At 56.9% G+C, this 27730-nt stretch overlaps 2 protein-coding genes across 2 annotated transcripts in view; one reads left to right on the plus strand and one right to left on the minus strand.

The window, feature by feature from the left end:
• LOC144677340 (transmembrane protein 132C-like) overlaps positions 1-15256 on the plus strand; it is a 30115-nt gene extending 14859 nt beyond the window's left edge. Inside the window, exons 6-9 of the mRNA XM_078537476.1 lie at positions 1218-1488; positions 5271-5462; positions 12468-13335; positions 13624-15256. Of these exons, the coding sequence (XP_078393602.1) occupies positions 1218-1488; positions 5271-5462; positions 12468-13335; positions 13624-14576 (2284 nt within the window). The 3' untranslated portion in view covers positions 14577-15256. The remainder of the gene's footprint in view (positions 1-1217; positions 1489-5270; positions 5463-12467; positions 13336-13623) is intronic.
• Positions 15257-16352: 1096 nt separating this feature from the next.
• Positions 16353-24028, minus strand: LOC144677341 (NACHT, LRR and PYD domains-containing protein 3-like). The gene is made up of 4 exons (XM_078537478.1): positions 23859-24028; positions 22391-22561; positions 19726-19893; positions 16353-17076 (listed from the first exon to the last, which is right to left on the minus strand). Exons 1-4 carry the CDS (start codon positions 23888-23890, stop codon positions 16989-16991), a joined length of 459 nt encoding a protein of 152 aa, XP_078393604.1. The 5' UTR covers positions 23891-24028; the 3' UTR covers positions 16353-16988.
• Between the last annotated feature and the right edge of the window lie 3702 nt (positions 24029-27730).

The raw sequence follows: 27730 nt of genomic DNA on the forward strand, positions 1-27730 counted from the left end.
GGGCATGCTGATTAATTAGTTTGCATCAGCGTTGACATGAGAGGTCAAACATCCCAAGAAGACTAATATTGGCTCGGGGACAGGGACTCAGTCAAACTAACGTGCGCCAAAAAAATTAACGGTAGGAATGAAGTAACAACATGAAAGAGCGGCAAAACCCCAGGGACAGATGGTTCCCGTTCCAGGGTTTCGAAAGGAATTAGGTCCCTGGACTGGTCACCCAGAGGCCCAGGCTACTCCTGTGGGCACAGGTTCAAAGCGGGTGGAATTTAAGTTCAATTAATAAACCTGGAATTAAAAGCTGGCCTCAGTCACGGTGAACATGTTTCGATTGTTGTCAAAAACCCATCTGGTTCGCTCGTGCCCCCTTTTAAGGGAAGGAAATCTGCCGTCCTTACCTGGTCTGGGCCTACCACGTGACTCCAGGCCCACAGCAACGCGGTTGGCTCTCAACCGCCCCTCAGAAATGGCCCAGCAAGGCGCTCGGTTCGAGGGGCAGTTAGGGAAGGGCAACGTATGCTGGCCTTGCCAGCGATGCCCACAACCCATGAATCAGTCAAGGGAAAAGAACACTTTGCAGTTGAGCCTGACTATAATCTTTCCAGGTTCTCTCATCTCTGGTACATTCCTTTTTAGATGATAAAATCGTGCTGATCAAAGCAGGCGGGAGAGGGTGGTCAAGAGTCAACCACAATCCTATCGGGTTGGAGTCACAGAAGGCCAGACTAGGTTTTTTTTTGATATTCATTCACGGGGATGTGGCCTGTCGCTGGCTGGGCCCAGCATTTATTGCCCATCCCTAAGTGCCCCTTGAGAAAGGTGATGGTGAGCTGCCTTCTTGAACCGCTGCAGGATGGCCTATGTCCCTAGATGCTTTTCACTCGTTGCATGAAGACCCCATTTTCCTCAATCCTCATGTGGTACTTTGGCCGTACGTCCGTGTGATCTGGTTATTGATCCTTCCACCGCTGCAAACCGTTCCTCTTCACTCACTCCATCGAGACCCTGCGTGATTTTGACCGCCCGTACCAAATCTCCCCTCGACCCTTCCCCGTGCGCTGAGGAGAGCGACCATAGCCTCTCTGGTCCGTTCCGACCTGGACTGTAAACCCCTCATCCCCCAGTGCTAAATTGGGAAATATCCTCAGTGCCGTCTCCAGTGAGTCCGAAGATGACTTGACCTTCGCTCCCTCCTTTTTTTTTTTCCTTTGAAACAGCCCGGCTGAGGGGGAGGAGGACGAGGACGAGGCGGGTGAGAGGAAGGGCCGAGGTTGCCCCCTGCAGTACCAGCGCGCCGCCCTGCGGGTCCTCACCCAGTTTGTGGCGGGGGCCTCCGGCGAGGGCGCAGTGTGCGCGGCGGGCGCGGGCTGGCACGTCGACGTCACCGAGATGGCGGGTCCCTGGGTGAGGGTCGCGGACCCCAGCGTGGCCGGGGTGCAGGAGGGGAGAACGCTGGTCGGCCTGAAGCCAGGGTTGACCACCGTGCAGGTGAGTGGGGCTTTGAAGGTGGGGTGATGGTGATGGGGAAAGCCAACGCGATCTCAGCCACAGCTGGAAGCGTTTATGTGGCAGCTTGTAACGTGCTTTTTCAATAAGAATCCAACGCGCTTCACGGGAATGTATCCGGACAAAACGTGACACCTCACGAGGAGGAGATATCAGCGCGGCTCGGTCAAAGAGGAAGGCTCTAGGTTGTGTCTTAAAGGGGGGGTGGGGGGGGGGTGGCAGGGGGAGTGAAGAGAGAGGGAGGGAGGGGGTGTAGGGAAAGAATTCCAGACCTTAGGGACCAGACAAGAGGCGAGAAGGCCACTCGTGGAGGAGTGATTAAGATTGTGAAATGTGGAAGAGGTCAGGATTTGAGCAGTGCCAAGATCCTGAAGAGTCTGGAGGAGGTGACAGAGATAGGGAGGGTTGTAGGGGCTGGAGGAGGTTACAGAGATAGGGAGGGTTGTAGGGGCTGGAGGAGGTTACAGAGATAGGGAGGGTTGTAGGGGCTGGAGGAGGTTACAGAGATAGGGAGGGTTGTAGGGGTCTGGAGGAGGTGACAGAGATAGGGAGGGTTGTAGGGGCTGGAGGAGGTTACAGAGATAGGGAGGGTTGTAGGGGCTGGAGGAGGTTACAGACATAGGCCGGGTTGTAGGGACTGGAGGAGGTGACAGAGATAGGGAGGTTTGTTGGGGCTGGAGGAGGTTACAGAGATAGGGAGGTTTGTTGGGGCTGGAGGAGGTTAAAGAGATAGGGAGGGTCATAGGGGTCTGGAGGAGGTGACAGAAATACGGAGGGTTGCAGAGGCTGGAGGAGGTTACAGAGATAGGGTGAGTTGCACGGGCTGGAGGAGGTTACAGACATAGGCCGGGTTGTAGGGACTGGAGGAGGTGACAGAGATAGGGAGGATTGTTGGGGCTGGAGGAGGTTACAGAGATAGGGAGGGTTGTAGGCGCTGGAGGAGGTTACGGAGATAGGGAGGGTTGTAGGGGCTGGAGGGGGTTACAGAGATAGGGAAGGTTGTAGGCGCTGGAGGAGGTTACAGAGATAGGGAGAATTGTAGGGGCTGGAGGAGGTTACAGAGATAGGGAGGGTTGTAGGGGCTGGAGGAGGTTACAGAGATAGGGTTATAGGGGCTGGAGGAGGTTACAGAGATAGGGTTATAGGGGCTGGAGGAGGTTACAGAGATAGGGACAGTTGTAGGGGCTGGAGGAGGTTACAGAGATAGGGAGGGTTGTAGGAGTCTGGAGGAAGTGACAGAGATAGGGTTGTAGGGGCTGGAGGAGGTTACAGAGATAGGGAGGGTTGTAGGGGTCTGGAGGAGGTGACAGAGATAGGGAGGGTTGTAGGGGCTGGAGGAGGTTACAGAGATAGGGAGGGTTGTAGGGGCTGGAGGAGGTTACAGAGATAGGGTGAGTTGCAGGGGCTGGAGGAGGTTACAGAGATAGGGAGGATTGTAGGAGCTGGAGGAGGTTACAGAGATAGGGTGAGTTGTAGGGGCTGGAGGAGGTTACAGAGATAGGGAGGATTGTAGGGGCTGGAGGAGGTTACAGAGATAGGGTGAGTTGTAGGGGCTGGAGGAGGTTACAGAGATAGGGTTATAGGGGCTGGAGGAGGTTACAGAGATAGGGTTATAGGGGCTGGAGGAGGTTACAGAGATAGGGACAGTTGTAGGGGCTGGAGGAGGTTACAGAGATAGGGAGGGTTGTAGGAGTCTGGAGGAAGTGACAGAGATAGGGTTGTAGGGGCTGGAGGAGGTTACAGAGATAGGGAGGGTTGTAGGGGTCTGGAGGAGGTGACAGAGATAGGGAGGGTTGTAGGGGCTGGAGGAGGTTACAGAGATAGGGAGGGTTGTAGGGGCTGGAGGAGGTTACAGAGATAGGGAGGGTTGTAGGGGCTGGAGGAGGTTACAGAGATAGGGTAAGTTGCAGGGGCTGGAGGAGGTTACAGACATAGGCCGGGTTGTAGGGACTGGAGGAGGTGACAGAGATAGGGAGGTTTGTTGGGGCTGGAGGAGGTTACAGAGATAGGGAGGTTTGTTGGGGCTGGAGGAGGTTGAAGAGATAGGGAGGGTCATAGGGGTCTGGAGGAGGTTACAGAGATAGGGAGAATTGTAGGGGCTGGAGGAGGTTACAGAGATAGGGTGAGTTGTAGGGGCTGGAGGAGGTTACAGACATAGGCCGGGTTATAGGGACTGGAGGAGGTGACAGAGATAGGGAGGTTTGTTGGGGCTGGAGGAGGTTACAGAGATAGGGAGGTTTGTTGGGGCTGGAGGAGGTTAAAGAGATAGGGAGGGTCATAGGGGTCTAGAGGAGGTGACAGAAATACGGAGGGTTGCAGAGGCTGGAGGAGGTTACAGAGATAGGGTGAGTTGCATGGGCTGGAGGAGGTTACAGACATAGGCCGGGTTGTAGGGACTGGAGGAGGTGACAGAGATAGGGAGGATTGTTGGGGCTGGAGGAGGTTACAGAGATAGGGAGGGTTGTAGGCGCTGGAGGAGGTTACGGAGATAGGGAGGGTTGTAGGGGCTGGAGGGGGTTACAGAGATAGGGAAGGTTGTAGGCGCTGGAGGAGGTTACAGAGATAGGGAGAATTGTAGGGGCTGGAGGAGGTTACAGAGATAGGGAGGGTTGTAGGGGCTGGAGGAGGTTACAGAGATAGGGAGGGTTGTAGGAGTCTGGAGGAAGTGACAGAGATAGGGTTGTAGGGGCTGGAGGAGGTTAGAGATAGGGAGGGTTGTAGTGACTGGAGCAGGTTACAGAGATAGGGAGGGTTGTAGGGGCTGGAGGAGGTTACAGAGATAGGGAGGGTTGTAGGGGCTGGAGGAGGTTACAGAGATAGGGAGGTTTGTTGGGGCTGGAGGAGGTGACAGATAAGGAGGGTTGTAGGGGTTGGAAGAGGTTACTGAGTTCGGGGGGATTGTAAGGGCTGGAAGAGGTTACTGAAATCGGGAGGGTTTTGGGGGCTGGAGGAAGTTACAGAGATAGGGAGGGTTGTAGGGATTAGAAAAAGAGAATTTTAAAATTGAGGACTCGGAGCCAGAGTAGGTCAACGAGCATCGTGGGTAGTGATGAATAGGACCTGGTGCAAGTTAGGATACAGGGCAGCAGGGATTTAGATGAGTTGCAGAGTGTAGGCCTGCCATTGAAATATTCCTATCTGGAGGTAATAACCGTATGGTTGAAAGATTTCCCGAAGTAGAGATAGATGGCGCAAAGGCCATTCAGCCCATCTTCACTCATTCGTTTCGAGAGATCACAGTACCTAATTGAAATATCAATCTCTCTCTGTTTGAGGACTTTCCCACATCAGTTGAAGGTTTCCTTATGTTGCTCAGTCCCTGAGTCCCCTCGCTTCATTATCACAGTCTCATCTGAAGCGATCTGATCTACTGTTCCTGTTGCTTGAACTCACTCTGTCTCCCTCCAGGTCAGTTCCCAAGCGACCCTACTGGAAGACAAACAAGTTTCCCTAGTCTTTTCTCATGGAGATAACTGGAATGGCAGGTCCTGTGGCCCCCACCTGAAGGGGAGCGGCCGACCCTCCCGCCCCCGAAGGAGAGGCAGTGAGCTCTCCCACCCTGAAGTGAGGGGGATAGTCTGTGGATCCAAGAGTTGAATTTGACCCACAGGCCTCACTGATGAACTGTTGGGCCCAGCTATTGAGGCCTAGGGCCCAGGCCCTCAGCCCAGGCCCCTCATGGCTCAGGTTTCTGTCTTTCTCTCCTGGTCTGCAGTCCTTTGGCCTCACTGAACCCTTTCCCTCGCTTGTCTCTCGCTCGCCAGGTCCTGTCTCCAGTGTCGGACTCCATCCTTGGCCAACAGTCGGTTACCATCGCGGACGACAAGGTGACCATTACCAACATGGACGTCCAGTTAGTCACCGGGATCAGGCTCTCGCTCAGACGCAACCGTCGGCACCCCCAGGTGATCATCGCCACGGCGACGGCACAGGAGGCGTTGCACCTGCCCAAACAGGTGGGTCAACCGGGCGCCCTCAGGCCTGCCCCGGAGGGGAGAAAGATGGCAGCCAGTGTGCAAACCGTGTGAGGTTAGGTGGGGCAGCGGGTCAGGCTATGTGGCCTGTCGCTCTCTTGAGACCAGGGGTCAACTGAAGGAATAGACTGAAGGGAATGGGAGGTGTTGGCGGGAGTGGAAGGGGACGCTGATTGTAGATGGGGGTTGGGGGGGCGGGGTAAAAGGGAAGAGTCTGAGGTGGAGGGGTTGGGGAAAGTCGGAGGGAGAGGGAAGGGACAAAGGCAGGTGGGGCTGCTGGAAGGTAAAGGAAAGGCTCAGAGACGGAGAGGGGGGCGGGATGGATCGGAGACGGAGAGGGAAGAGTCGGAGACGGAGGGAGAGGCAAGAGTCAGAGACGGAGGGAAAGGGAAGAGTTGGAGATGGAACATGCTAAATAGAACCAGGAGTAGGCCATTCGGCCCCTCGAGCCTGCTCCGCCATTTGATCAGATCGTGGCTGATCTGATTGTGGCCTCAACTCTACTTTTCTGCCTCTTACCCTTTGACTCCCTTGTCAATCAAGAATCTATCTATCTAACTCGGCCTCAATGACCCAGCCTCCACTGCTCTCTGGGGAAGAGAATTACATAGACTATCGACCCTGCGAGAGAAATAAATTCTCCTGATCTCCATCTTAAATGGAGACCCCCTTATTTTTAAACTGTGTCCCCTCGTTCTAGGCTCTCCCATAAGGGGAAACCTCCTCTCAGCACCCACCCTGTCAATCTCCTCCAGGATCTTATATGTTTCAATAAGATCACCTCTCCTTCTTCTGAACTCTTAACGGGTAAGGGCCCAGCACATCCAGCATTTCCTCATAAGATAACCCCCTCATCCCAGGACCTCAGTTGAGTGAACTGTCTCTGCATTGCTTCTTCTGCCGTTATATCCTTTCTCAAGTAAGGAGACCAAGACTGCAAACAGTACTCCTGTATAATTGAAGCAAAATACTGCGGATGCTGGAAATCTAAAACAAAAAACGGAAAATGCTGGAATAACTCAGCAGGTCTGACAGCATCGGTGGAGAGACAGACGGAGTTAACGTTTTGAGTCCGTATGACTCTTCCTCAGAGCTAAAGAGAAGTCAAAATTCGATGAAATTGATACTGTTTAAGGGGTGGGTGAAGCTGGATAGAAAACCAGCGATAGGCGGAGGCAGGGGAGAAGACTGCCAAAGTGGTCATGCACAAAAGGACGAAGGGGTGTTCGTGGTTGTTATTGGTCCTCCCCACCGATGTGTTGTTAGACCTCCCTGAGGTTTCCCAGCGTTTTCTGTTTTTGCCCCCCTGTACAATTGAGTTGGGTGAGATTTGAGTTAGTCACAGTTTGTAAAAGACAGACCATGCTTGGCTAATCGAATTGAAATTGTTTTTTGATGAAACAACAGAAGGCTGATGAAGGGAGGGCAGCAGATGTTGTCTTTGTGGGACTTTTAAGGAAGCATTTGACAGGGCACCACATAAAACAGGCTGGTTAACAAAACTGAGGCTCATGCTATAGGAGGGTCAGTGCCCAATTCGATTTAAAAAAAAAAACAATTTGTCTTTTAAGGACGGAGAAAAGCGAGTCGTGATATAGATACGAAAACAGAAAATGCTGGAGAAACTCGGCGGGTCTGATAGCGTCTGCGGAGAGAGAGAGAGAGAGTCCGTATGACTCTTCTTCAGAGCTGAAGAAACGTTAGCTCTGTCTTTCTCTCCACAGACGCTGAGTTTTTCCAGCATTTTCTGTTCTTGTTTCAGATTTCCAGCATCCGCAGTATTTTGCTTTATATTAGAGTCGTGATAGATGGTCGTTTATCAGAGTGGAGGACGGTAGACAGTCATGTTCCCCAAGGGTCAGTGCTGGGACTACTGCTTTTATTGATATATGATTTGGATCTCGGAACAGGGAGTAACATTTCAAAATTTGCTGATGTTATGAGACTTGGAAGAGTAACAAATAGTGAAGATGATAGGAATGGGCCGGTGAGCAGAATGTGCAGATGGTCTTTAAGACAGAGAAGTGCGGAGTGATGCATTTTGGCAGAAGGGATAGGGAGAGGCAAAATAGTCTTCATGGCACCGTTCTAGAGGCTGTGCAGGTACAAAGGGACCTGGAGGCTCGTGCCCATCAATCTTTGAAAGCGACAGGGCCCTAATGAGAGAGTGGTTAGCGAAGCAGATGGGACCTTGGGCTTCGTAAAGTTATCCCTCGGAGCAGAGTCTTTGTGTTCCGTTCCGGGTCACCACGTTTTAGGAAGGATGCGGAGGTCCTCGAGAGGAGATTTACCCAGAATGGTTCCAGGGAGGGAGGGAGGGAGGTTTAGGCTGGAAAGGCTGGGGATTGTTCTCATTGGGACAAAGGATTGAGGGGGGTGGGGTGGCGGGGGGGGGGGGGGATTTGATCGAGGTGGACAAGATTGTGGCAGGCTTCCATAAGGCAGGCAAGGGAAAACTCTTCCTATTCGCGGATGGTGCAAGGGCGAAGGGGACACAGGTTTTGGGCAGGAGATGGAGGGAGAAGGTGAGGGAGGTCTTTCCCTAACCCAGCGAGTGGTAATGACCTGGAACACTCTGCCCCGCGGGCAGGGGGAGGTGGTGGTGGTGGTGGAAGCGGGAAATGACCAATCGTTTCGGGAAGAAAGCAGACGGTCAACTTGGAAGGAAATGAACCCGCGGGGCAATGGGGGCCGACTGGAGGAATGGGACTGACTGGGGAGCTGATGTGGACTTGGCGGGGCGACAGGCTGCCTCCTGTGCTGTCGATGAGGGTAACTCTTTCGAGTTATCAACAGATCGCATGTAACTCTTTCGAGTACATTCACAGTTCTTGGTTTCCGGGAGTGGGACATGAACCCACAACCTTCTGATTCAAAGGCGAGGGTGCTATGAACTGAGCCACAGCCGATGAGGGTAAACGGACTGGCCTGTCGTTACTGGGCTAATTATTATTCTTTGTGAACAAGCGTTTGCAATTCTCCGGCACTCTGGCACCACCTGTATCGAAAGAGGATTGGAAGGTTATAGCAGTTTCCATCCTCACTTCCCCCAGATGCATCTCGTTCGGTCCTGATGACTGATTAACTTTGAAGTCCAGCCAGCCTTTCTAGTACCACCTTTTTTTTATATCAGTTTTTAGCCCATCGGGAATCTCGGCCACCCCTCCGCTTTCACAATGACTTTGGCCGCCTCTTCTTCCTGGGTGAAGACAGGAGCAGAGTTTTCATCCTGTCCCTTGGAGTCAGCGCTCTCCGCCTCCCCGCGTAAATCCCATTTTTGCTCCCTAATCGGCTCCGCACGCGTCCTCTTGCCGCCATTTTTACCATCGATGTACGTTTCCCCCCCCACCTCTTTTTTTTTAAACATTAACTGCCAGTCTCCTCTCGTGCTCCCTCTTTGCTTCTCTTGTTGTTCACCTCCCCCTCTGAACTCTCCGCCCGGGGTTCTCACTCGTTCTTTCACCTGACCCCTCCAGTCGCCTGCACCCTCTGTCTGCCTCAGCTTACTCTCCTTTCCCCGATACTCCAGTTGAGGCTGAACCGGTGTTTCGTGCATGTTTATCGTAACTTCCTTGCTTTTGTACCCTTTATTGATAAAGTGCGAGACGCTGTGGGCTTTATCGGCCGCTCTCGCGATCTGTCCTGCCACAGGGAGCTCTGCCTTTGTCTATCCCCCCCACCCCCGTCATTGGGAACGTACCGATCGGGTCTCCTCTTTTTTTTGTTTCACTTGAGCTGTTCAATTACAGATTTTAAAGCGATGGACAAAAAGCAGCAAATGTCATATGTGTGCGGGTGGGGGGGGAAGTGGGGGGGGAGGGGTGGGAAGTGGGGGGGGGAGGGGTGGGAAGTGGGGGGGGAGGGGTGGGAAGTGGGGGGGGGAGGGGTGGGAAGTGGGGGGGGGAGGGGTGGGAAGTGGGGGGGGGAGGGGTGGGAAGTGGGGGGGGGAGGGGTGGGAAGTGGGGGGGGGAGGGGTGGGAAGTGGGGGGGGGAGGGGTGGGAAGTGGGGGGGGAGGGGTGGGAAGTGGGGGGGGAGGGGTGGGAAGTGGGGGGGGGAGGGGTGGGAAGTTGGGGGGGGGAGGGGTGGGAAGTTGGGGGGGGAGGGGTGGGAAGTTGGGGGGGGGAGGGGTGGGAAGTGGGGGGGGGGAGGGGTGGGAAGTGGGGGGGGGAGGGGTGGGAAGTGGGGGGGGGGAGGGGTGGGAAAGTTGGGGGGGGAGGGGTGGGAAGTTGGGGGGGGGAGGGGTGGGGAAGTGGGGGGGGGGGAGGGGTGGGAAGTGGGGGGGGGGAGGGGTGGGAAGTGGGGGGGGGAGGGGTGGGAAGTTGGGGGGGGGAGGGGTGGGAAGTTGGGGGGGGGGAGGGGTGGGAAGTTGGGGGGGGGGAGGGGTGGGAAGTGGGGGGGGAGGAACGGGGGAGGTGGGGAAGTGGTGGGAGAGGGCGGAGGGTGGGAAGGGTGGGGAGGTGGGGGAGGGGGGAGAGGGTGGGAAGTGGGGGAGGGGGGAGAGGGTGGGAAGTGGGGGAGGGGGAAGTGAAAGCTTTTCCACACAAGCGAGTGGGTCGGGGTCTGGGATGCTGTGCCTGGGAGCGCGGCGGAGGCAGGTTGGGTCGAGGCACTGGCGAGGGCGTCGGGCGAGGGTTCGAGTAGGAACGGGGTGCGGGGAAAAGGCGCAGGGGCGACGGCGCCCGGCGGTGAGGAGAGCTGGCGCGGGGCGCGATGGGGGCCGAGCGACCTCGCCCTCCTGCGCCGTGACGATCCATCCGGTGATGACGGTTTTGCCAGCCGCTCTTCGATTCCCAGTTTATCCGTTACCGCCCAGTTTATCCGTTACCGCGAGGTTGGAACCGGTCCTCCTCCTCCTCCCCCGACTCATCGCTGGTTTTCTTTTTTTTAAACTCCGGGTGGGCTCCTGGTCCTTAGCCCGTTGCTAATCTAAACCTCGTGATTCGGTGATCGATGTCGCTTCCCACCACCCCCCTCATTCCCCCAGAACCCGGATTCGGCAACGTCTCCCCCTCTCGCTGGGCCGGAGGAGGCGCTGACCCAGAATGAAGTCGAAGGTGAATCGAGTGAGGGTCCACGAGGGTCCTCCTTCCTTCTCCATTCATTCCTGGATGGTCACCGGGGAATCCAATCAAGGGGGTCGGGGGGCTGGGGGACTTTGTTACGGAAAGGGTGACGAGAATGTGGAACTCAGTCCCCACCGCCCCCTGACGTGGAAGGGGATATCGTCGATACGTTTTAAGGGGAAGCTGAAGGGAAGGAGATGTCGATGGGGGGGGTGGTGAGATAGAGAGAGAGGAGGGGGAGGTAGGCGGGCTCGTGTGGGGCGCACAGACACCGTCCACAGGCCGGCTAAGCCGAACGGCCTCTTCCTGTGTAATTCCACCGAGGTTCTTTTCTCCAAAATTAAAGTTGGGCGGGGGTGGGGGGGGTGACCTAATCAGAATTGTTACAGCGCAAGAGGAGGCCATTTGGCCCACCGTGTCCGCACCAGCTCGCCGGAGGAGCGTTGGCTTTTTGGCGCCATTCCCTAGCTTTCTCCTTCCTCCCTCCGTCCCTCGCGGTTAACAGCCCAGTTCCCCTTTCCAATGCCTCGCTCGAACCTGCCTCCACTGCGCTTGTCAGGCAGCACATTCCAGATCCTGACCACTCGCTGCCCAAAAACCTTTCTTTTTATCTCCCCTCCCCCCCCCCCACCCCCTACCCCACCCCCAACGTATCACTTTTTGTCTTTGCTCCTTTTGCCAATTGCGTTACACCCAGGCCCCCCCATCCCCCCGCCCCCCCCTCTGGCTCTCCACCCTTTCACCAGTGGGATCGGTTTCTCCATCCCACCCCACCCCACCGCCCACCCCTCCTCCTCTTCTCTTGTCCAGGCTCCCTTGGTGATTTTGAACACCTCGGTCCAATTTCCACCCCCCCCCCCACCGCCCAAAAACCTTCTCCCCTCCCAAGGGAAACCGGCCCTAATGGTCCCCAGTCTGTCTTCCCAACCGGAAGAACAGAGCTCTTCAACGGTCCGAAAGGCTTTGGTAGGGGGGAGACCGAGGGAATGTTTCCTCTTTGTGAGGAAGAGCGTAACTAGTTGGGTGGGGGTGGGGGTGAGTCAAGAATTCCAACAGGGAATTCGGAAGCAACCCAAAGAGTGTTAAGAACGTGGAACTCGCTGCCACGAGAAGGGGTTGAAGCAAATTGTACGGACGCCTTTAATGGGGAAACTAGACAAGTACCTGAGCTTCCTCCAAATCTACCATCCTAACCATCGGCTCCCTTCTCCCACAAGTGGAGCCTGAACCCCCAACATGAGCTGGTTGGGCCGAATGGCCTGTTTCTGTAACGTGTGTCCTGTGTAAGCCTAGATTTCAAAGCTTCTGCAGTGGTTTATGCTGCTGTGAAAGAGCGGTGAGATGTTACTGATGTCCCTCTCTCTCTCTCTCTCCTCGCTCGCTCGCGCCCTCCCTCGCTCGCTCTCTCTCTCACCCTCCCTCTCTCTCTCTCTCCATCCCATCTCTCTCTCCCTCCCTCCATCCCATCTCTCTCTCCCTCTCTCCATCCCATCTCTCTCTCCCTCTCTCCATCCCATCTCTCTCTCCCTCTCCATCCCACCTCTCTCTTCCTCTCTCCATCCCACCTCTCTCTCCCTCTCTCCATCCCATCTCTCTCCCTCTCTCCATCCCACCTCTCTCTCCCTCTCTCCATCCCCACCTCTCTCTCCCTCTCTCCATCCCACCTCTCTCTCCCTCTCTCCATCCCACCTCTCTCTCCCTCTCTCCATCCCACTCTCTCTCCCTCTCTCCATCCCACCTCTCTCTCCCTCTCTCCATCCCACCTCTCTCTCCCTCTCTCCATCCCACCTCTCTCTCCCTCTCTCCATCCCACCTCTCTCTCCCTCTCTCCATCCCACCTCTCTCTCCCTCTCTCCATCCCTCCTCTCTCTCCATCCCATCTCTCTCTCCCCCTCTCTCCTTTCCTCCCTCCCTCCTGACCAGGAAGGCGTGCTGAGCTTGTGGTTGCAGTACAGCGATGGGACATCGGCACCGCTCCAGCTTTACCGCCCCCAGGACTACTCGCTGTCGGTCACGTCCCTGGATGAGCGCGTGGTGTCCGTGCATCGCGGCAAAGCTGCCGCTCAGCCCGCGGCGGCGGTGGTGGTGGCGGAGGGCGGGGGCAGCGGCCAGCTACTCAGGGTGAAGATGGCGGCACCCGCAGCCTGTCACAAGTCCAAACGGAAGAACGGCCCGGTTCTGGTGTCCGCGGAGGCGACGTTCGAGGTCCTGTCCGAGCGGGAGGAGGGGGACGAGGGCCGCCGAGCGGAGGAGGAGCACAAGTGGTCTTATCCGGACTGGGAGCACTACGACACCCGGCTGTCTGAGCGCGAAGAGGGAGCCATGCAGGCGGAGAGCACAACCCGCCGGGTTCACGGTCAGGGGCAAGGGGGAAGCTGGGCTCCTGGTGGTTCCGTGCTCGTCGCCCTCGATCCGAGGCTTGGTGACCTTCCGTCGGAGCCCGAGCCCTCCACGACCCTGGACCCCCTCCCGGGCTTTGGGGGGGAAGAGTTCTCGTTGACGTTCAAGGGCGTGACGGACTTGGAGATTGGCATGTACGCCCTGCTGGGGGTCTTTTGCTTGGCCATCCTGGTCTTCTTCATCAACTGCGTCACCTTCGTGCTCAAGTACAGGCACAAGGAGCTGCCTGCCGCTGACCCCGGCCGTCCGCCTCCCTGGGTGTGGTCGGGGGAGGGGCCGGGCAGCCCGGGGCGGGGGCGGGTGGTCAACCTGGGGCCCGGGCGCCGCGCCTACGGGGCCTCCGGCCAGGGACGCTGCGGGCTGCAGGGCGACGGCCGGACCTCCCCGGTCAGTCAGCAGGGGGTCGCTGGCTGGATCTCCCCGGTCAGTCCACAGGGGTTCGCCGGCGGGGTCTCCTTGGCCGATCCGCAGGGGCTCGCTGGTGGGGTCTCCTTGGCCGATCCGCAGGGGCTCGCGGGCGGGGTCGCCTTGGCCGATCCGCAGAGGGTTGCTGACGGGGTCTCCCCGGCCGGTCTGCAGGGGTTCACTGACGGGGTCATCCTGCCCAATCCGCAGGGGTTAGCTGACGGGGTCGCCTTGGCCGATCCGCAGGGGTTCGCCGACGGGGTCTCCATGCCAGATCCGCAGGGGTTCGCCGACGGGGTCTCCCCGGCTGATCTGCAGGGGTCCGCCGACGGGGTCTCCCTGCCCGATCTGCAGGGGTCCACTGACGGGGTATCCTTGGCAGATCTGCAGGGGTTCACTGATGGGGTCTTCCTGCCCAATCCGCAGGGGTTCGCTGACGGGGTCTCTTTCCCCATTGCCCAGGGGTTCGCTGACGGTGTCCCCTTGGCCAACAGCCAGGGATTGGCCGACGGGTTCCCCCTGGCCAATACCCAGGGCTTTGTTGGCAGGGTTTCCCTGCCACACCAGCAGGGGTTCAGTGATGGGAGCTCCCTGACCAACACACAGGGGCTCAAGGGCGGGGTTTATCAGCCCCAGGGAGGGGTTTCCCGACCTGGCCCGCGGGGGCAACACGAGCGGGTAAGCTTCCAGAGGAAGAGGGCGGTGCAGGGCCGCGCCCACGCCGGCAGCAGGGCGGACATGCGCACTCGCGGCTCCCCGCTACGTGAGACAGGCCGGCCGGAGGGGGGCGCCCGCGCGGCCCCGCAGGGCGTGGGTGCGGCGGATGACGCGCGCGGCGGGGGCGGGGCCGCGAACGCAGCCAGCTTTCGGGGGAGCGCGTCCCGCGCAGGCGCGCCGCGGGAGGCGGCTGACCTACGCGCTGGCGGCTGCGCCCCGGGCGCAGGCGCGCAGGGCTTCGTCGACGGGTACTGCACGATCAAAGGGGTTTCCCGGAAGCAGGGGCAGGACTTCCGGTCGGGGACGCTCGAGGACTTCCGGCCGAGGCGGGCCCAGTTGTCCACCTTCATGGCGGCCGCCGCGGGGAAGGTGACCGAGCCGCCGCTGCCGGCCACCCAGTCCATCATCGTGGCCGACGAGGAGGACATCAAATGGGTCTGCCAGGACATGGGGCTGCAGGACCCCGACGAGCTGCGGAGCTACATGGAGAGGATCAGGGAGGGCTCTTAAAAGGGCAATGCACCCTCCCCAGTTGGTGGGGCCCACCTTGTGTGACATTACTGCTTTAAGACATGTTTTTATTTTTGTTTCCCACCCCCCCTCCCCAAAATTTGTCTTCCAAACCCAGTCAGCTCAGGAGTGAAGTTACCCCAGTCGCAATTTTAAGGGGAAAAGGACTCGGAGAAGCCCACCGAGGGAAAATGTTCACGGGGCAGCAGTGAAGGCGGGGGAGAGGGCTCGCCCAGCCTCGGCGCCTTTCTCCGCCCCGGTGTGGGCCCCCCCCCCCCCCCCCCCCCCGCGAACCGCGTCGTTGGGCAGAAGCCCAAAGTGGCCGCCGCCACCTCAGCAACACGGCGGACTTGTGAACGCACAGCAAGATCCCGTTAGCCCCCTCCACCCCGAGGTCATTGGTTTTTATGGGCTTTTGATGGATAATTGCCGGCACCGGGACACGCCAGGGAGAACGCGCTGCCCCTTCCCACCGCGGGAATCTGTTACACCCACCTCAGGAGGGCAGGGGGGACTTGGGGGTTCAACGATGTGACAGCCTTTCCTCCAGTCAGGTGCCCAGGACTAAACACAACACACACAGCCCTGAGCAGTGATGTATACATGTTCGGCGTAGCTCTGTTTTTGAACCCTGTTCCTCTATTTATAAAGGAAACATTCCCTGGTGCTTTTTATAAAAATATATCGATATGATGAATTCTGTTGTCTCTTTAAATAGCCACGGATATCAACCCAACTTGAGGCTGCAGGTAGCTTAACAGACAACCAGTGAGGACGAAGGAGGTACTGACGGCAGGAAATTTAAGGGAGACAGAATGCCATCCCAGCCTTCCTCTTCCAGTGCAACGACCTCACAGGAACATCTTGCATTTACAGAGCACCTTTAACAGTAAAACATCCCAACCCAAGGTCCTTCACAGGAGCAATGCGCAGACAGAAATTTTGACACCCAGCCAGGTTATTGGCACAAAAGACCCAATAGCTGGCTCAACGAGCTAGATTTAAAGGGGTATGGACGAGGTGGAGAGGTTCGGGGTGGGGGGAACTCCAGAGCTTGGCACCCAGGTAGCAGCGGGCATGACCACTTTCGATCATCGAACGATTGAAATAGGGAAGGTGGGGGGGATGCTCAAGAGACCAGAATTAGAGCAGCACACAGAGATCTGGAGAAGATAGGGAGGGTTGTAGGGGGTGGAGGAGGTGACAGAGATAGGGAGGGTTGTCGGGGCCGGAGCAGGTTACAGAGATGGGGAGGGTTGTAGGGACTGGAGGAGTTTACAGAGATTGGGAGGGTTGTAGAGGCTGGAGGAGGTTACAGAGGTAGGATTGTATGGGCTGGAGGAGGTTCCAGAGATAGGGTTGTAGGGGCTGGAGGAGGTTACAGAGATAGGGATGTAGGGGCTGGAGGAGTTTACAGAGATTGGGAGGGTTGTAGGGGCTGGAGGAGGTGACTGAGATAGGGTTGTCGTGATGGGAAGATTAGAGAGATGGGGCCTGGGAGATAGTGGCAGCGAGGGTTTGCCAGCATGGATGGTGAATGTTAGAAATGCGCAATGCTGGACCTCGAACTGATGCCCACAGATTCGTCCCCACTGACATGTTGTGTGAGACAAAGAGGTGCCCCGTGGAAGTTGGAATTAACACTCACAGGATGATCTGTCACACGCAAATACTGCAGGAGTCGGTTCAGAACTGTACAAGGGAGCGTAGAAATAATGCCTAATTCCCCTTCCCCCCCCCCCGACCAAGTATTTTATACAGTTTCAAGCATTAAATATAAAGAGAACCTGTACCGAGTATCCTCTTTTAATGTGGGAGGTTGATGACCCTTCAGATCAAACAGCCCTTGCTCCCTCTGCAACAGTGCGCCAGCGTCTGTGAAGGTTTCGACGCGGGTGTGAAGCCCCCTGTGGCGGGATAGCCGGCGTGCGCTCGGTTCGCAACCCCCAACCCAACCGAGGGGAGGGTGTAGCTTTGGTGCGATGCCTCTGTGGTTGAACAGCCATCTCACCCATTTCTGATTTGAATGCGAGGGGGGGGCCTGTGCCCTGCGAGGCCCCTCGCAGCCGAATGACCCAACCACGAGCACTGAAGTTTCAAACTGGCGTTGACTGCCTGTCCTTCTGTGTCTTTTTTTTTCCTTTCGGGAATTCAAAAGGAACCCGGCAGAGTGGAAAGATGTTTGAGTGAAGGTGTAGGGAAGAGCCGTGTCTGTGGAACTGTAGCACCGTCACTGACTGGATAGGAGGGAGATGACATCGGGCCGACAACATTAATTCACGCACCGGAAGCCTAGCTGGAGAATTGATTTGACACCGAGCCAGTAACGCGTTCAGAAGCTGCTAGAAATGTTGTGTTGCACACAGTACAGGTCAGTGTTTATTGGGAAAAGACATCACCCTCTCTCTCGACTCACACAAAAATAGTCACTCGATGCGCAGACTCCTCTAGCGATTGTAGCTTGCTCTGGCCCTCTGCGCTGAACTGATTTCTGCACAGCCTGTGAGGGCGTAAGATGAAACAGAAACTCAAGGCGTGGTACGTTAACAGGTGAAGGCCCATTCAGGCGGCGGTGACTCAGCCCCCTCCGGCCTGTGGCACAGGAACAGGCGGAGGTGACTCAGCCCCTTACAGCCTGTGGCACAGGAACAGGCGGAGGTGACTCAGCCCCTTACAGCCTGTGGCACAGGAACAGGCGGTGGTGACTCAGCCCCTTACAGCCTGTGGCACAGGAACAGGCGGAGGTGACTCAGCCCCTTACAGCCTGTGGCACAGGAACAGGCGGTGGTGACTCAGCCCCCTCCGGCCTGTGGCACAGGAACAGGCGGAGGTGACTCAGCCCCTTACAGCCTGTGGCACAGGAACAGGCAGGGGTGACTCAGCCCCCTCCGGCCTGTCGCACAGGAACAGGCGGAGGTGACTCAGCCCCTTACAGCCTGTCGCACAGGAACAGGCGGAGGTGACTCAGCCCCCTCCGGCCTGTCGCACAGGAACAGGCGGAGGTGACTCAGCCCCCTACAGCCTGTGGCACAGGAACAGGCGGAGGTGACTCAGCCCCTTACAGCCTGTGGCACAGGAACAGGCAGGGGTGACTCAGCCCCCTCCGGCCTGTCGCACAGGAACAGGCGGAGGTGACTCAGCCCCTTACAGCCTGTCGCACAGGAACAGGCGGAGGTGACTCAGCCCCCTCCGGCCTGTCGCACAGGAACAGGCGGAGGTGACTCAGCCCCCTACAGCCTGTCGCACAGGAACAGGCGGAGGTGACTCAGCCCCTTACAGCCTGTGGCACAGGAACAGGCGGAGGTGACTCAGCCCCCTCCGGCCTGTCGCACAGGAACAGGCGGAGGTGACTCAGCCCCTTACAGCCTGTCGCACAGGAACAGGCGGAGGTGACTCAGCCCCTTACAGCCTGTCGCACAGGAACAGGTGGTGGTGACTCAGCCCCCTCCAGCCTGTCGCACAGGAACAGGCGGAGGTGACTCAGCCCCCTACAGGCTGTTGCACAGGAACAGGCGGAGGTGACTCAGCCCCCTCCAGCCTGTCGCACAGGAACAGGCGGCGGTGACTCAGCCCCCTCCGGCCTGTCGCACAGGAACAGGCGGAGGTGACTCAGCCCCTTACAGCCTGTCGCACAGGAACAGGCGGAGGTGACTCAGCCCCCTCCAGCCTGTCGCACAGGAACAGGCGGAGGTGACTCAGCCCCTTACAGCCTGTTGCACAGGAACAGGTGGAGGTGACTCAGCCCCTTACAGCCTGTGGCACAGGAACAGGCGGAGGTGACTCAGCCCCTTACAGCCTGTGGCACAGGAACAGGCGGAGGTGACTCAGCCCCCTCCGGCCTGTTGCACAGGAACAGGCGGAGGTGACTCAGCCCCCTCCGGCCTGTCGCACAGGAACAGGCGGAGGTGACTCAGCCCCCTCCAGCCTGTCGCACAGGAACAGGCGGTGGTGACTCAGCCCCCTACAGCCTGTCGCACAGGAACAGGCGGAGGTGACTCAGCCCCTTACAGCCTGTGGCACAGGAACAGGCGGAGGTGACTCAGCCCCCTCCGGCCTGTTGCACAGGAACAGGCGGAGGTGACTCAGCCCCCTCCGGCCTGTCGCACAGGAACAGGCGGAGGTGACTCAGCCCCCTCCAGCCTGTCGCACAGGAACAGGCGGTGGTGACTCAGCCCCCTACAGCCTGTCGCACAGGAACAGGCGGAGGTGACTCAGCCCCCTCCGGCCTGTCGCACAGGAACAGGCGGAGGTGACTCAGCCCCCTCCAGCCTGTCGCGCAGGAACAGGCGTAGGTGACTCAGCCCCTTACAGCCTGTCGCACAGGAACAGGTGGTGGTGACTCAGCCCCCTCCAGCCTGTCGCACAGGAACAGGCGGAGGTGACTCAGCCCCCTACAGGCTGTTGCACAGGAACAGGCGGAGGTGACTCAGCCCCTTACAGCCTGTCGCACAGGAACAGGTGGTGGTGACTCAGCCCCCTCCAGCCTGTCGCACAGGAACAGGCGGAGGTGACTCAGCCCCCTACAGGCTGTTGCACAGGAACAAGAGGAGGTGAACAGGAACAAGAGGAGGTGACTCAGCCCCCTCCAGCCTGTCGCACAGGAACAGGCGGAGGTGACTCAGCCCCTTACAGCCTGTTGCACAGGAACAGGCGGAGGTGACTCAGCCCCCTCCAGCCTGTCGCACAGAAACAGGCGGAGGTGACTCAGCCTGTTGCACAGGAACAGGCGGAGGTGACTCAGCCCCTTACAGCCTGTTGCATAGGAACAGGCGGAGGTGACTCAGCCCCTTACAGCCTGTTGCACAGGAACAGGCGGAGGTGACTCAGCCCACTCCAGCCTGTTACACAGGAACAGGAGGAGGCCATTCATCCCCTCAAAGCTATTACTTTAAAAGCAAGAGACTATTTAGCCCCTCATGCCTGTTACATTTAAAACAGGATCAGGCCATTTAGGGCCTTGACCGAGTAACTTGGGGGTCGGGGATGGGGGAGAAGGAGGCCGTTCAGCCCCTCTAGCTCGTTAAAACAGGAGGTTGGCCATTCAGCTCCCCCAAACTGTTAACACAGGAACCGGAGGGTAGCCATTCAGCCGCCCCGCCTGACAAGTCAGAGTTTTGTATTACCGTAACGCGAACAAGGATGCACCCACCAGATGTACTTCAGACTTAGGCAGCTCTCAGCCAGATGTTGGAAGGCGGGGATGGACCGGTCAGTGAAGCAGTTCCTGTTCAAGTACAGTCCCTTCAGCCACCGATTTCTGCTGAGAGATGAGGCCAGCTCCTCCGCACAGGCATCTCGGAGACCGTTGTCATCCAGCCTGTGAACCCATCAAAGCAACACCACGAGTGAGTGACACAGGAGTTGGGACAGAAACACCCTCCCAGAACGCCCGATGACCACTTGAAACATTCACTCCCTCCACCACCGACGCACAGTAGCAGCAGTGTGTGTGCCGTCTACAAGATGCACTGCAGGAATTCACCAAGGCTCCTTCGACAGCACCTTCCAATCCCACGACCACTACCATCTAGAAGGACAAGGGCACCAGACGCATGGGAACACCACCGCCTGGAAGTTCCCCTCCAAGTCACTCACACCCCCTCTCACTTTCTGTCCACGTCTCTCACCTCTCTCTCTCTGTTTCCCTGCCCTACTGTTTTTCTCCATGTCTCTCTCTCTCTCTCTCTGTCCTGTCGTACTCTCACTCTCTCCTTCAGTGCTACTCCGCTTCCTCCCCTCTTTACCATTCCTCCATGTCCTCTGAAGCCTGGCGTTCAGGGCCGGTACGGAGTCTCACGCCTCAGTGGAGAGATTGCCAAGATGTCGCACATCCGGCGGGAATGAGCTGCCTGGAGGAGGCAGCGGGTGCGAATTTAACAGTGACTTTCGAAGGGACTTTGAACATATTCTTCCTTCACTCTTTCATGGGGTAGGGGCGTCGCTGGCAAGGCCAGTATCGGTTGGCCATCCCTCGCCACCCTGGAACCGAACGGCTTGCCCGGCCACTTCAGAGGGCAGTCGAGAGTCAGCCACATTCCCTGTGGGTCTGGCAGTCACACGTAGGCCAGACCGTGTAGGGTGAGCAGATTTCCTTCCCTAAAGGGGGTGGGGGGGCGGCATTAGTCAACCAGGTGGGTTTTTACAACAATGGACGATAGTCGTCAGGGTCGCCGTCACTCTGAGTCTGGCCTTTACATTCCTGATTTATTAACTGAATTTAAATTTGGGATTTGAACCCATCTCCCGAGAGCATTAGCCCGGGACCAGGGGGCTGGGGGAAGGGCATGGGGCGGGGGGCCTCCTTGGATAGCTCTTCCAAAGGGCCAGCACAGGCACGATGGGCTGAATGGCCTCCTCCTCCGCTGTATAATTCCATGATATCACCTTCGTCCTACTTCATCCCCCGACTGGCCATTTTATGATCTTATCCAGATGCCGCTTCAATATATATCTCGATCATCCATCTTCAGTTCTGCCCTTGACCACTTGGTCATGTGACCATCCATCTATTTGGCGCTTAATCCCTTGACTACTTCATCACTCGGTGACTTAAGGCCCTTGATAACTTGACCTCTTGACCGCTTGATAACCTGGCCCCTTGATTATTTGGTAACCTGGTCATTGGATCACTTGACAATTTGGCCCCTGGACCACTTGACAATTTGGCCCCTTGACCGTTTGGTAACTTGGTCGCATGACACTTGATAACTTGGTCGTTTGACCACTTGATAACTAGTTCCTTGACCACGTGTCAACTCGATCAGTGGAGCACTTAATAACTTGCTGGTTGGATAATTGGTAAGCTCCTGCTCTGTCAACATGACCCAACTCGAGCTGCATCAAAAGGGGACCTCCAGCCAATGGCGTGAAATGACTGACAGTCAATCAGTAACTCGTCTTTTCCACACTGAAAATGGAAAAGAAAGGAAGGAGGGTTTTTTTAATTAGTTCGCGGGGTGTGGGCGTCGCTGGCTGGGCCAGCATTTATTACCCATCCCTAACTGCCCCTTGCTCAAGAGGGTATTTAAGAGTCAACATGCATTGTTGTGGGTCTGGGGTCACATGTAGAGGGCCAGACCAGATAAGGACGGCAGGTTTCCTTCCCTAAAGGGCATAAGTGAACCAGATGGGGTTTTTACAACAATGGTCTCATGGCCGCCATTAGACTATTTTAATTGCAGGTTTTTATTTCACACTCTGCTGTGATGGGATTCGAACTCAGGTCCGCAGAGCGTTACCCAGGATTATTAGCCCAGCGACCATACCACTACCCCATCGCCTCCCCGGTACGACGCAAACGAGGGCCTTGCTTTGCCACACAACCTGTCACCAACTGGAGGTGTTCCCAAAGCCCCTGACAGCGAACGAGGCACTTTCTGACGGGCACTCACTCGACGGTTGTGAAACGTCCCAAACGCAGCAGCCAAATTGCGCACAGGAAGACCACGCCGCCACCACAACAACGAGGGAAAGGCCGAGACGGCCCGGAGTTATTTCCGGTTTCGGTCAAGCAGCGAACACTGGGCCTCAGGACAAGGGGGCCGCACCTACCAACCCTCACCCACCCCACAATCTCCCTCCGAGTGATGACCACGTGGACCTCCCGCCCCAGAAGGCGGCTACGGCGAGCGATTTGCACGCATCGCGCCCCCCCCCCGGCAGTGAGACCGGCTGGCGGGCCAGGCCCTCCCAACAGGCCTCAGGCCAGGGATCGACGCTGGACCTCCCCACCCCCACCCCTCTCTCTCTCAGCCCAACCCAACCCGACCTCGTCTGACCAGGGCAAGTCTTTGGACGCAGAGCGACGGACTCACTCCAGCTTCTGTATGGGACAGGCCGGTGCCTTCAATGCCGCCGACAGCCTCTTCAACCCCGGGGTGCCCAGCCGGTTGTAGCTCAGGCTCAGCCGTCGGAGGGAGCGGTTGGTGCTGAGCACGCGAGTCAGCTCGAGCGTGCAGAGGGTGGTCAGCCTGTTACTGTTCAGCCTGTGGAAGGACACACACACACACACACACACAGACAGACACAGACAGATGGTTATCCAAGCGGGGAGGGGAGAGGGTGCAGGGTCGGAGGGGGATTATACTTGGGATGTGTAAATCCAACGCCAAAGCAAAACCCCCCCACAGTCTCCGCTTAGGCCTCAGCTGGAGTGACATCCCGGCCACCAGCGCCGTAGGAGGGACGCTGAGGGCCTGCCAGGAGGGAGGCTTGACCAGGGTGGGGGCTTCGGTTCACGGGGAGAAGCCGGGATCGATCGGAAGCTGGTGGTGCTCGAATGGACGAAGGGACGCGGCGAGGATGGAGAAACTGTTCCACACCCACCCCCACCCCCCAAACCTCCCCCCAACATCCCCCGGCAGCTGCAGGGTCAGTCGCCAATGTCGGGGGGGGGGTGGCGGCCATGGGTTTAAGACGGCCGGCAAAAAAAAAGGGGGTGAACCGGGGAGCGAGACCCCCAAATGGGGGGGTCGTGTCCTGGAGCACTCGAGGTGGATCCGAAAGGAGCACTGGAGAGGGAATTGGTCGCGTGCGCACACGCGGTTGAAGGGGGACGGGTTTGGAGGGCGGACAGGGGGGAGAGCTGAGGCTGGGGAGCCGAATGGAGCACCCCTTTCAGAGCCGGCACAGGGGTGAAGGGGGCTGCCTCCCGGACTCTACCATCCTAGATGCCAGCTCAAGGAATAACCCTGGATCTGGGATCGATAGGGTTTTTTTCTTTTGCCGGCTCAGGGTGTGAGGGTTTATGGGGGCGAGCCGGGTGGGGGGAGTTACAGTACATTCCAGCAACGACCTCGTGGAAATTTGGAGTTGGCTCGAGGAGGGGCTGAATGGCCTCCTCCTGTTCCTGTGTAACAGTCTCGAGGGGCTGAATGGCCTCCTCCTGTTCCTGTGTAACAAGCTCGAGGGGCTGAATGGCCTCCTAATATTCCTGTGTAACAAGCTCGAGGGGCCGAATGGACTCCTCCTATTCCTGTGTAGCAGGCTCGAAGGGCTGAATGGCCTCCTCCTATTCCTGTGTACCAAGCTCGAGGGGCCGAATGGACTCCTCCTGTTCCTGTGTAACAGGCTCGAGGAGGGGCTGAATGGGGCCTCCTCCTGTTCCTGTGTAACAGGCTCGAGGAGGGGGCTGAATGGGGCCTCCTCCTGTTCCTGTGTAACAGACTCGAGGGGCTGAATGGGCCTCCTCCTGTTCCTGTGTAACAGGCTCGAGGGGCCGAACGGCCAACCTTCAATTCACTGATTGCTACAACGGCGTCCTGAGACGCTCTGTTCACTTGCCTGAGATTTTGTATCTTGCAATCCGGCTTCATCAACGCTCCACACAGGAGAGAGACCCCCGAATCCCCCAAATGGTTGTTGTCCAGGTCCAGCACGGTGAGCGACCGGTTAGTGGAGAGTGCCCAGGCCAGCTGCCTGCAGTATGCGCTGGTGATACCTGTGCCGCACAGTCTGAGAGAGAGAGAGAGAGAGAGATAACGCGTTGTGAAATCAAAACCAGAAAACGCTGGAGATGCTCAGCGGACCAGGCAGAGAGAAGCAGAATTAATGTCCCTGACCCGACATATAAATACTGTGGCTGCAAGAGCAGGTCAGAGGCTGGGAATCCTGCGGAGAGTAACTCACCTCCTGACTCCCCAAAGCCTGTCCACCATTTACAAGGCACAAGTCAGGAGTGTGATGGAATACTCCCCACTTGCCTGGGTGAGTGCAGCTCCCACAACACTCAAGAAGCTCGACACCATCCAGGACAAAGCAGCCCCGCTGGATCGGCACCCCATCCACAAACATTCACTCCCTCCACCACCGACGCACAGTAGCAGCAGTGTGTACCATCTACACACTCGTCCAACCTTTTCTGATGGTGCAGTGGGGGACACGTTTCTATTTTTCTCACACGGAGAAAGGGGAGTCCACTAAGCAAATTTCAGACAGATCAGGTTTGGTAAAGCATTAAACGTGAATTTTAAAACATACTGAGGTATGAAGAGGATCTGTTTGCTGGACAAAGCAAATCTCAACAATAAATCGATTATTTATTACACTTTTATTTTAAATTAAGAGGACCATTCCCGTGTGAAAGGGTGAGAGTGCATGTGTCCAGCTCACCCCCAGTCTCAGGGTGTTCACTCACTCTCTCTCACCACGGGGATTGTGGGGGTGTGGGGGTGAGGGTGAATGAGAACCTTCTCTCCTCCCTCTCATCGCCCCTCTATCTTTCACACACACACACTTGCCTCCCTCTCTCACACACACATACCATCTTTCACATGTACACACAAACTCACCCTCTCTCACACACACACTCACCCTCTCTCTTTCTCAGACACACTCAACCTCTCTCAGACACACACACACCCTCTCTCACACACACTCACCCTCTCTCTTTCTCAGACACACTCACCCTCTCTCAGACACACACACACCCTCTCTCACACACACACTCACCCTCTCTCTTTCTCAGACACACTCACCCTCTCTCAGACACACACACACCCTCTCTCACACACACTCACCCTCTCTCTTTCTCAGACACACTCACCCTCTCTCAGACACACACACACCCTTTCTCACACACACACTCACCCTCTCTCTTTCTCAGACACACACACACCTTCTCTCACACACACACCCACCATCTCTCTTTCTCAGACACACACACCCTCTCTCACACACACACCCACCCTCTCTCTTTCTCAGACACACACACACCCTCTCTCACACACACACTCACCCTCTCTCTTTCTCAGACACACACACCCTCTCTCACACACACACTCACCCTCTCTCTTTCTCAGACACACACACCCTCTCTCACACACACACTCACCCTCTCTCTTTCTCAGACACACTCACCCTCTCTCAGACACACACACACCCTCTCTCACACACACTCACCCTCTCTCTTTCTCAGACACACACACACCCTCTCTCACACACACACTCACCCTCTCTCTTTCTCAGACACACTCACCCTCTCTCTTTCTCAGACACACACACACCCTCTCTCACACACACACTCACCCTCTCTCTTTCTCAGACACACACACACCCTCTCTCACACACACACTCACCCTCTCTCTTTCTCAGACACACACACCCTCTCTCACACACACACTCACCCTCTCTCTTTCTCAGACACACACACACCCTCTCTCACACACACACTCACCCTCTCTCTCTCTCAGACACACACACACCCTCTCTCACACACACTCACCCTCTCTCTTTCTCAGACACACACACCCTCTCACACACACACTCACCCTCTCTCTTTCTCAGACACACACACCCTCTCTCACACACACACTCACCCTCTCTCTTTCTCAGACACACACACCCTCTCTCACACACACACTCACCCTCACTCTTTCTCAGACACACACACCCTCTCTCACACACACACTCACCCTCTCTCTTTCTCAGACACACACACCCTCTCTCACACACACTCACCCTCTCTCTTTCTCACACACACACACCCTCTCTCTCACACACACTCACCCTCTCTCTTTCTCACACACACACACCCTCTCTCTTTCTCACACACACACTCACCCTCTCTCTCACACACACACTCACCCTCTCTCTTTCTCACACGCACACACCCTCTCTCACACACACACACACCCTCTCTCTTTCTCACACACACACTCACCCTCTCTCTTTCTCACACGCACACACCCTCTCTCACACACACACTCACCCTCTCCCTTTCTCACACGCACACACCCTCTCTCACACACACACACACCCTCTCTCTTTCTCACACACACACACCCTCTCTCACACACACACTCACCCTCTCTCTTTCTCACACACACACACCCTCTCTCACACACACACTCACCCTCTCTCTTTCTCAGACAGACACACACCCTCCCTCACACACACACACACTCACCCTCTTACTCAGACACATACCCTCTCTCACACAAACACTCACCCTCTCTCACACACACTCACCCTCTCTCACACACACTCAACCTCTCTCTCACACGCACACACCCTCTCTCTCACATACACAAACCCTCTCTCACACACACTCACCCTCTCTCACACACACTCAACCTCTCTCTCACACACACTCAACCTCTCTCACACACACTCACCCTCTCTCACACACACTCACCCTCTCTCTCACACACACTCAACCTCTCTCTCACACACACACACCCTCTCTCACACACACACTCACCCTCTCTCACACACACTCAACCTCTCTCTCACACACACACACCCTCTCTCACACACACACCCACCCTCTCTCACACACACACACCCTCTCTCTCACACACACACACCCTCTCTCACACACACTCAACCTCTCTCTCACACACACTCACCCTCTCTCACACACGCTCACCCTCTCACACACACACACTCACCCTCTCTCACACACACTCACCCTCTCTCACACACACTCACCCTCTCTCATACACACTCAACCTCTCTCTCACACACACATATCCTCTCACACACACTCACCCTTTCTCACACACACTCAACCTCTCTCTCACACACACACAGCCTCTCTCACACACACTCACCCTCTCTCTCACACACACTCACCCTCTCTCACACACACTCACCCTCTCTCACACACACACGCTCACCCTCTCTCTCACACACACTCACCCTCTCTCACACACACTCACCCTCTCTCACACACACACGCTCACCCTCTCTCACACACACACTCACCCTCTCTCTTTCTCAGACACACTCACCCTCTCTCACACACACTCACCCTCTCTCTTTCTCAGACACACACACCCTCTCTCACACACACTCACCCTCTCTCTTTCTCAGACACACACACCCTCTCACACACACACTCACCCTCTCTCTTTCTCAGACACACACACCCTCTCTCACACACACACTCACCCTCTCTCTTTCTCAGACACACACACCCTCTCTCACACACACACTCACCCTCTCTCTTTCTCAGACACACACACCCTCTCACACACACACTCACCCTCTCTCTTTCTCAGACACACACACCCTCTCTCACACACACACTCACCCTCACTCTTTCTCAGACACACACACCCTCTCTCACACACACACTCACCCTCTCTCTTTCTCAGACACACACACCCTCTCTCACACACACACTCACCCTCTCTCTTTCTCACACACACACA

Source organism: Cetorhinus maximus, unplaced genomic scaffold (genome assembly GCF_964194155.1).
Source record: "Cetorhinus maximus unplaced genomic scaffold, sCetMax3.hap1.1 HAP1_SCAFFOLD_2433, whole genome shotgun sequence".
Taxonomy (NCBI): domain Eukaryota; kingdom Metazoa; phylum Chordata; class Chondrichthyes; order Lamniformes; family Cetorhinidae; genus Cetorhinus; species Cetorhinus maximus.

What these genes read in the sequence shown, in the direction of transcription:
- LOC144677341 (XM_078537478.1), bottom strand. Translation starts at nt 23,890, where the DNA reads ATGAAGCCGGATTGCAAGATACAAAATCTCAG. An exon ending in TGCAAGATACAAAATCTCAG is followed by an intron (nt 22,562 to 23,858) that starts GCAAGTGAACAG and finishes GTCCTTCCACAG; the next exon opens with GCTGAACAGTAACAGGCTGA. An exon ending in CTAAGTCTGAAGTACATCTG is followed by an intron (nt 17,077 to 19,725) that starts GTGGGTGCATCC and finishes ACGCCCTCACAG; the next exon opens with GCTGTGCAGAAATCAGTTCA.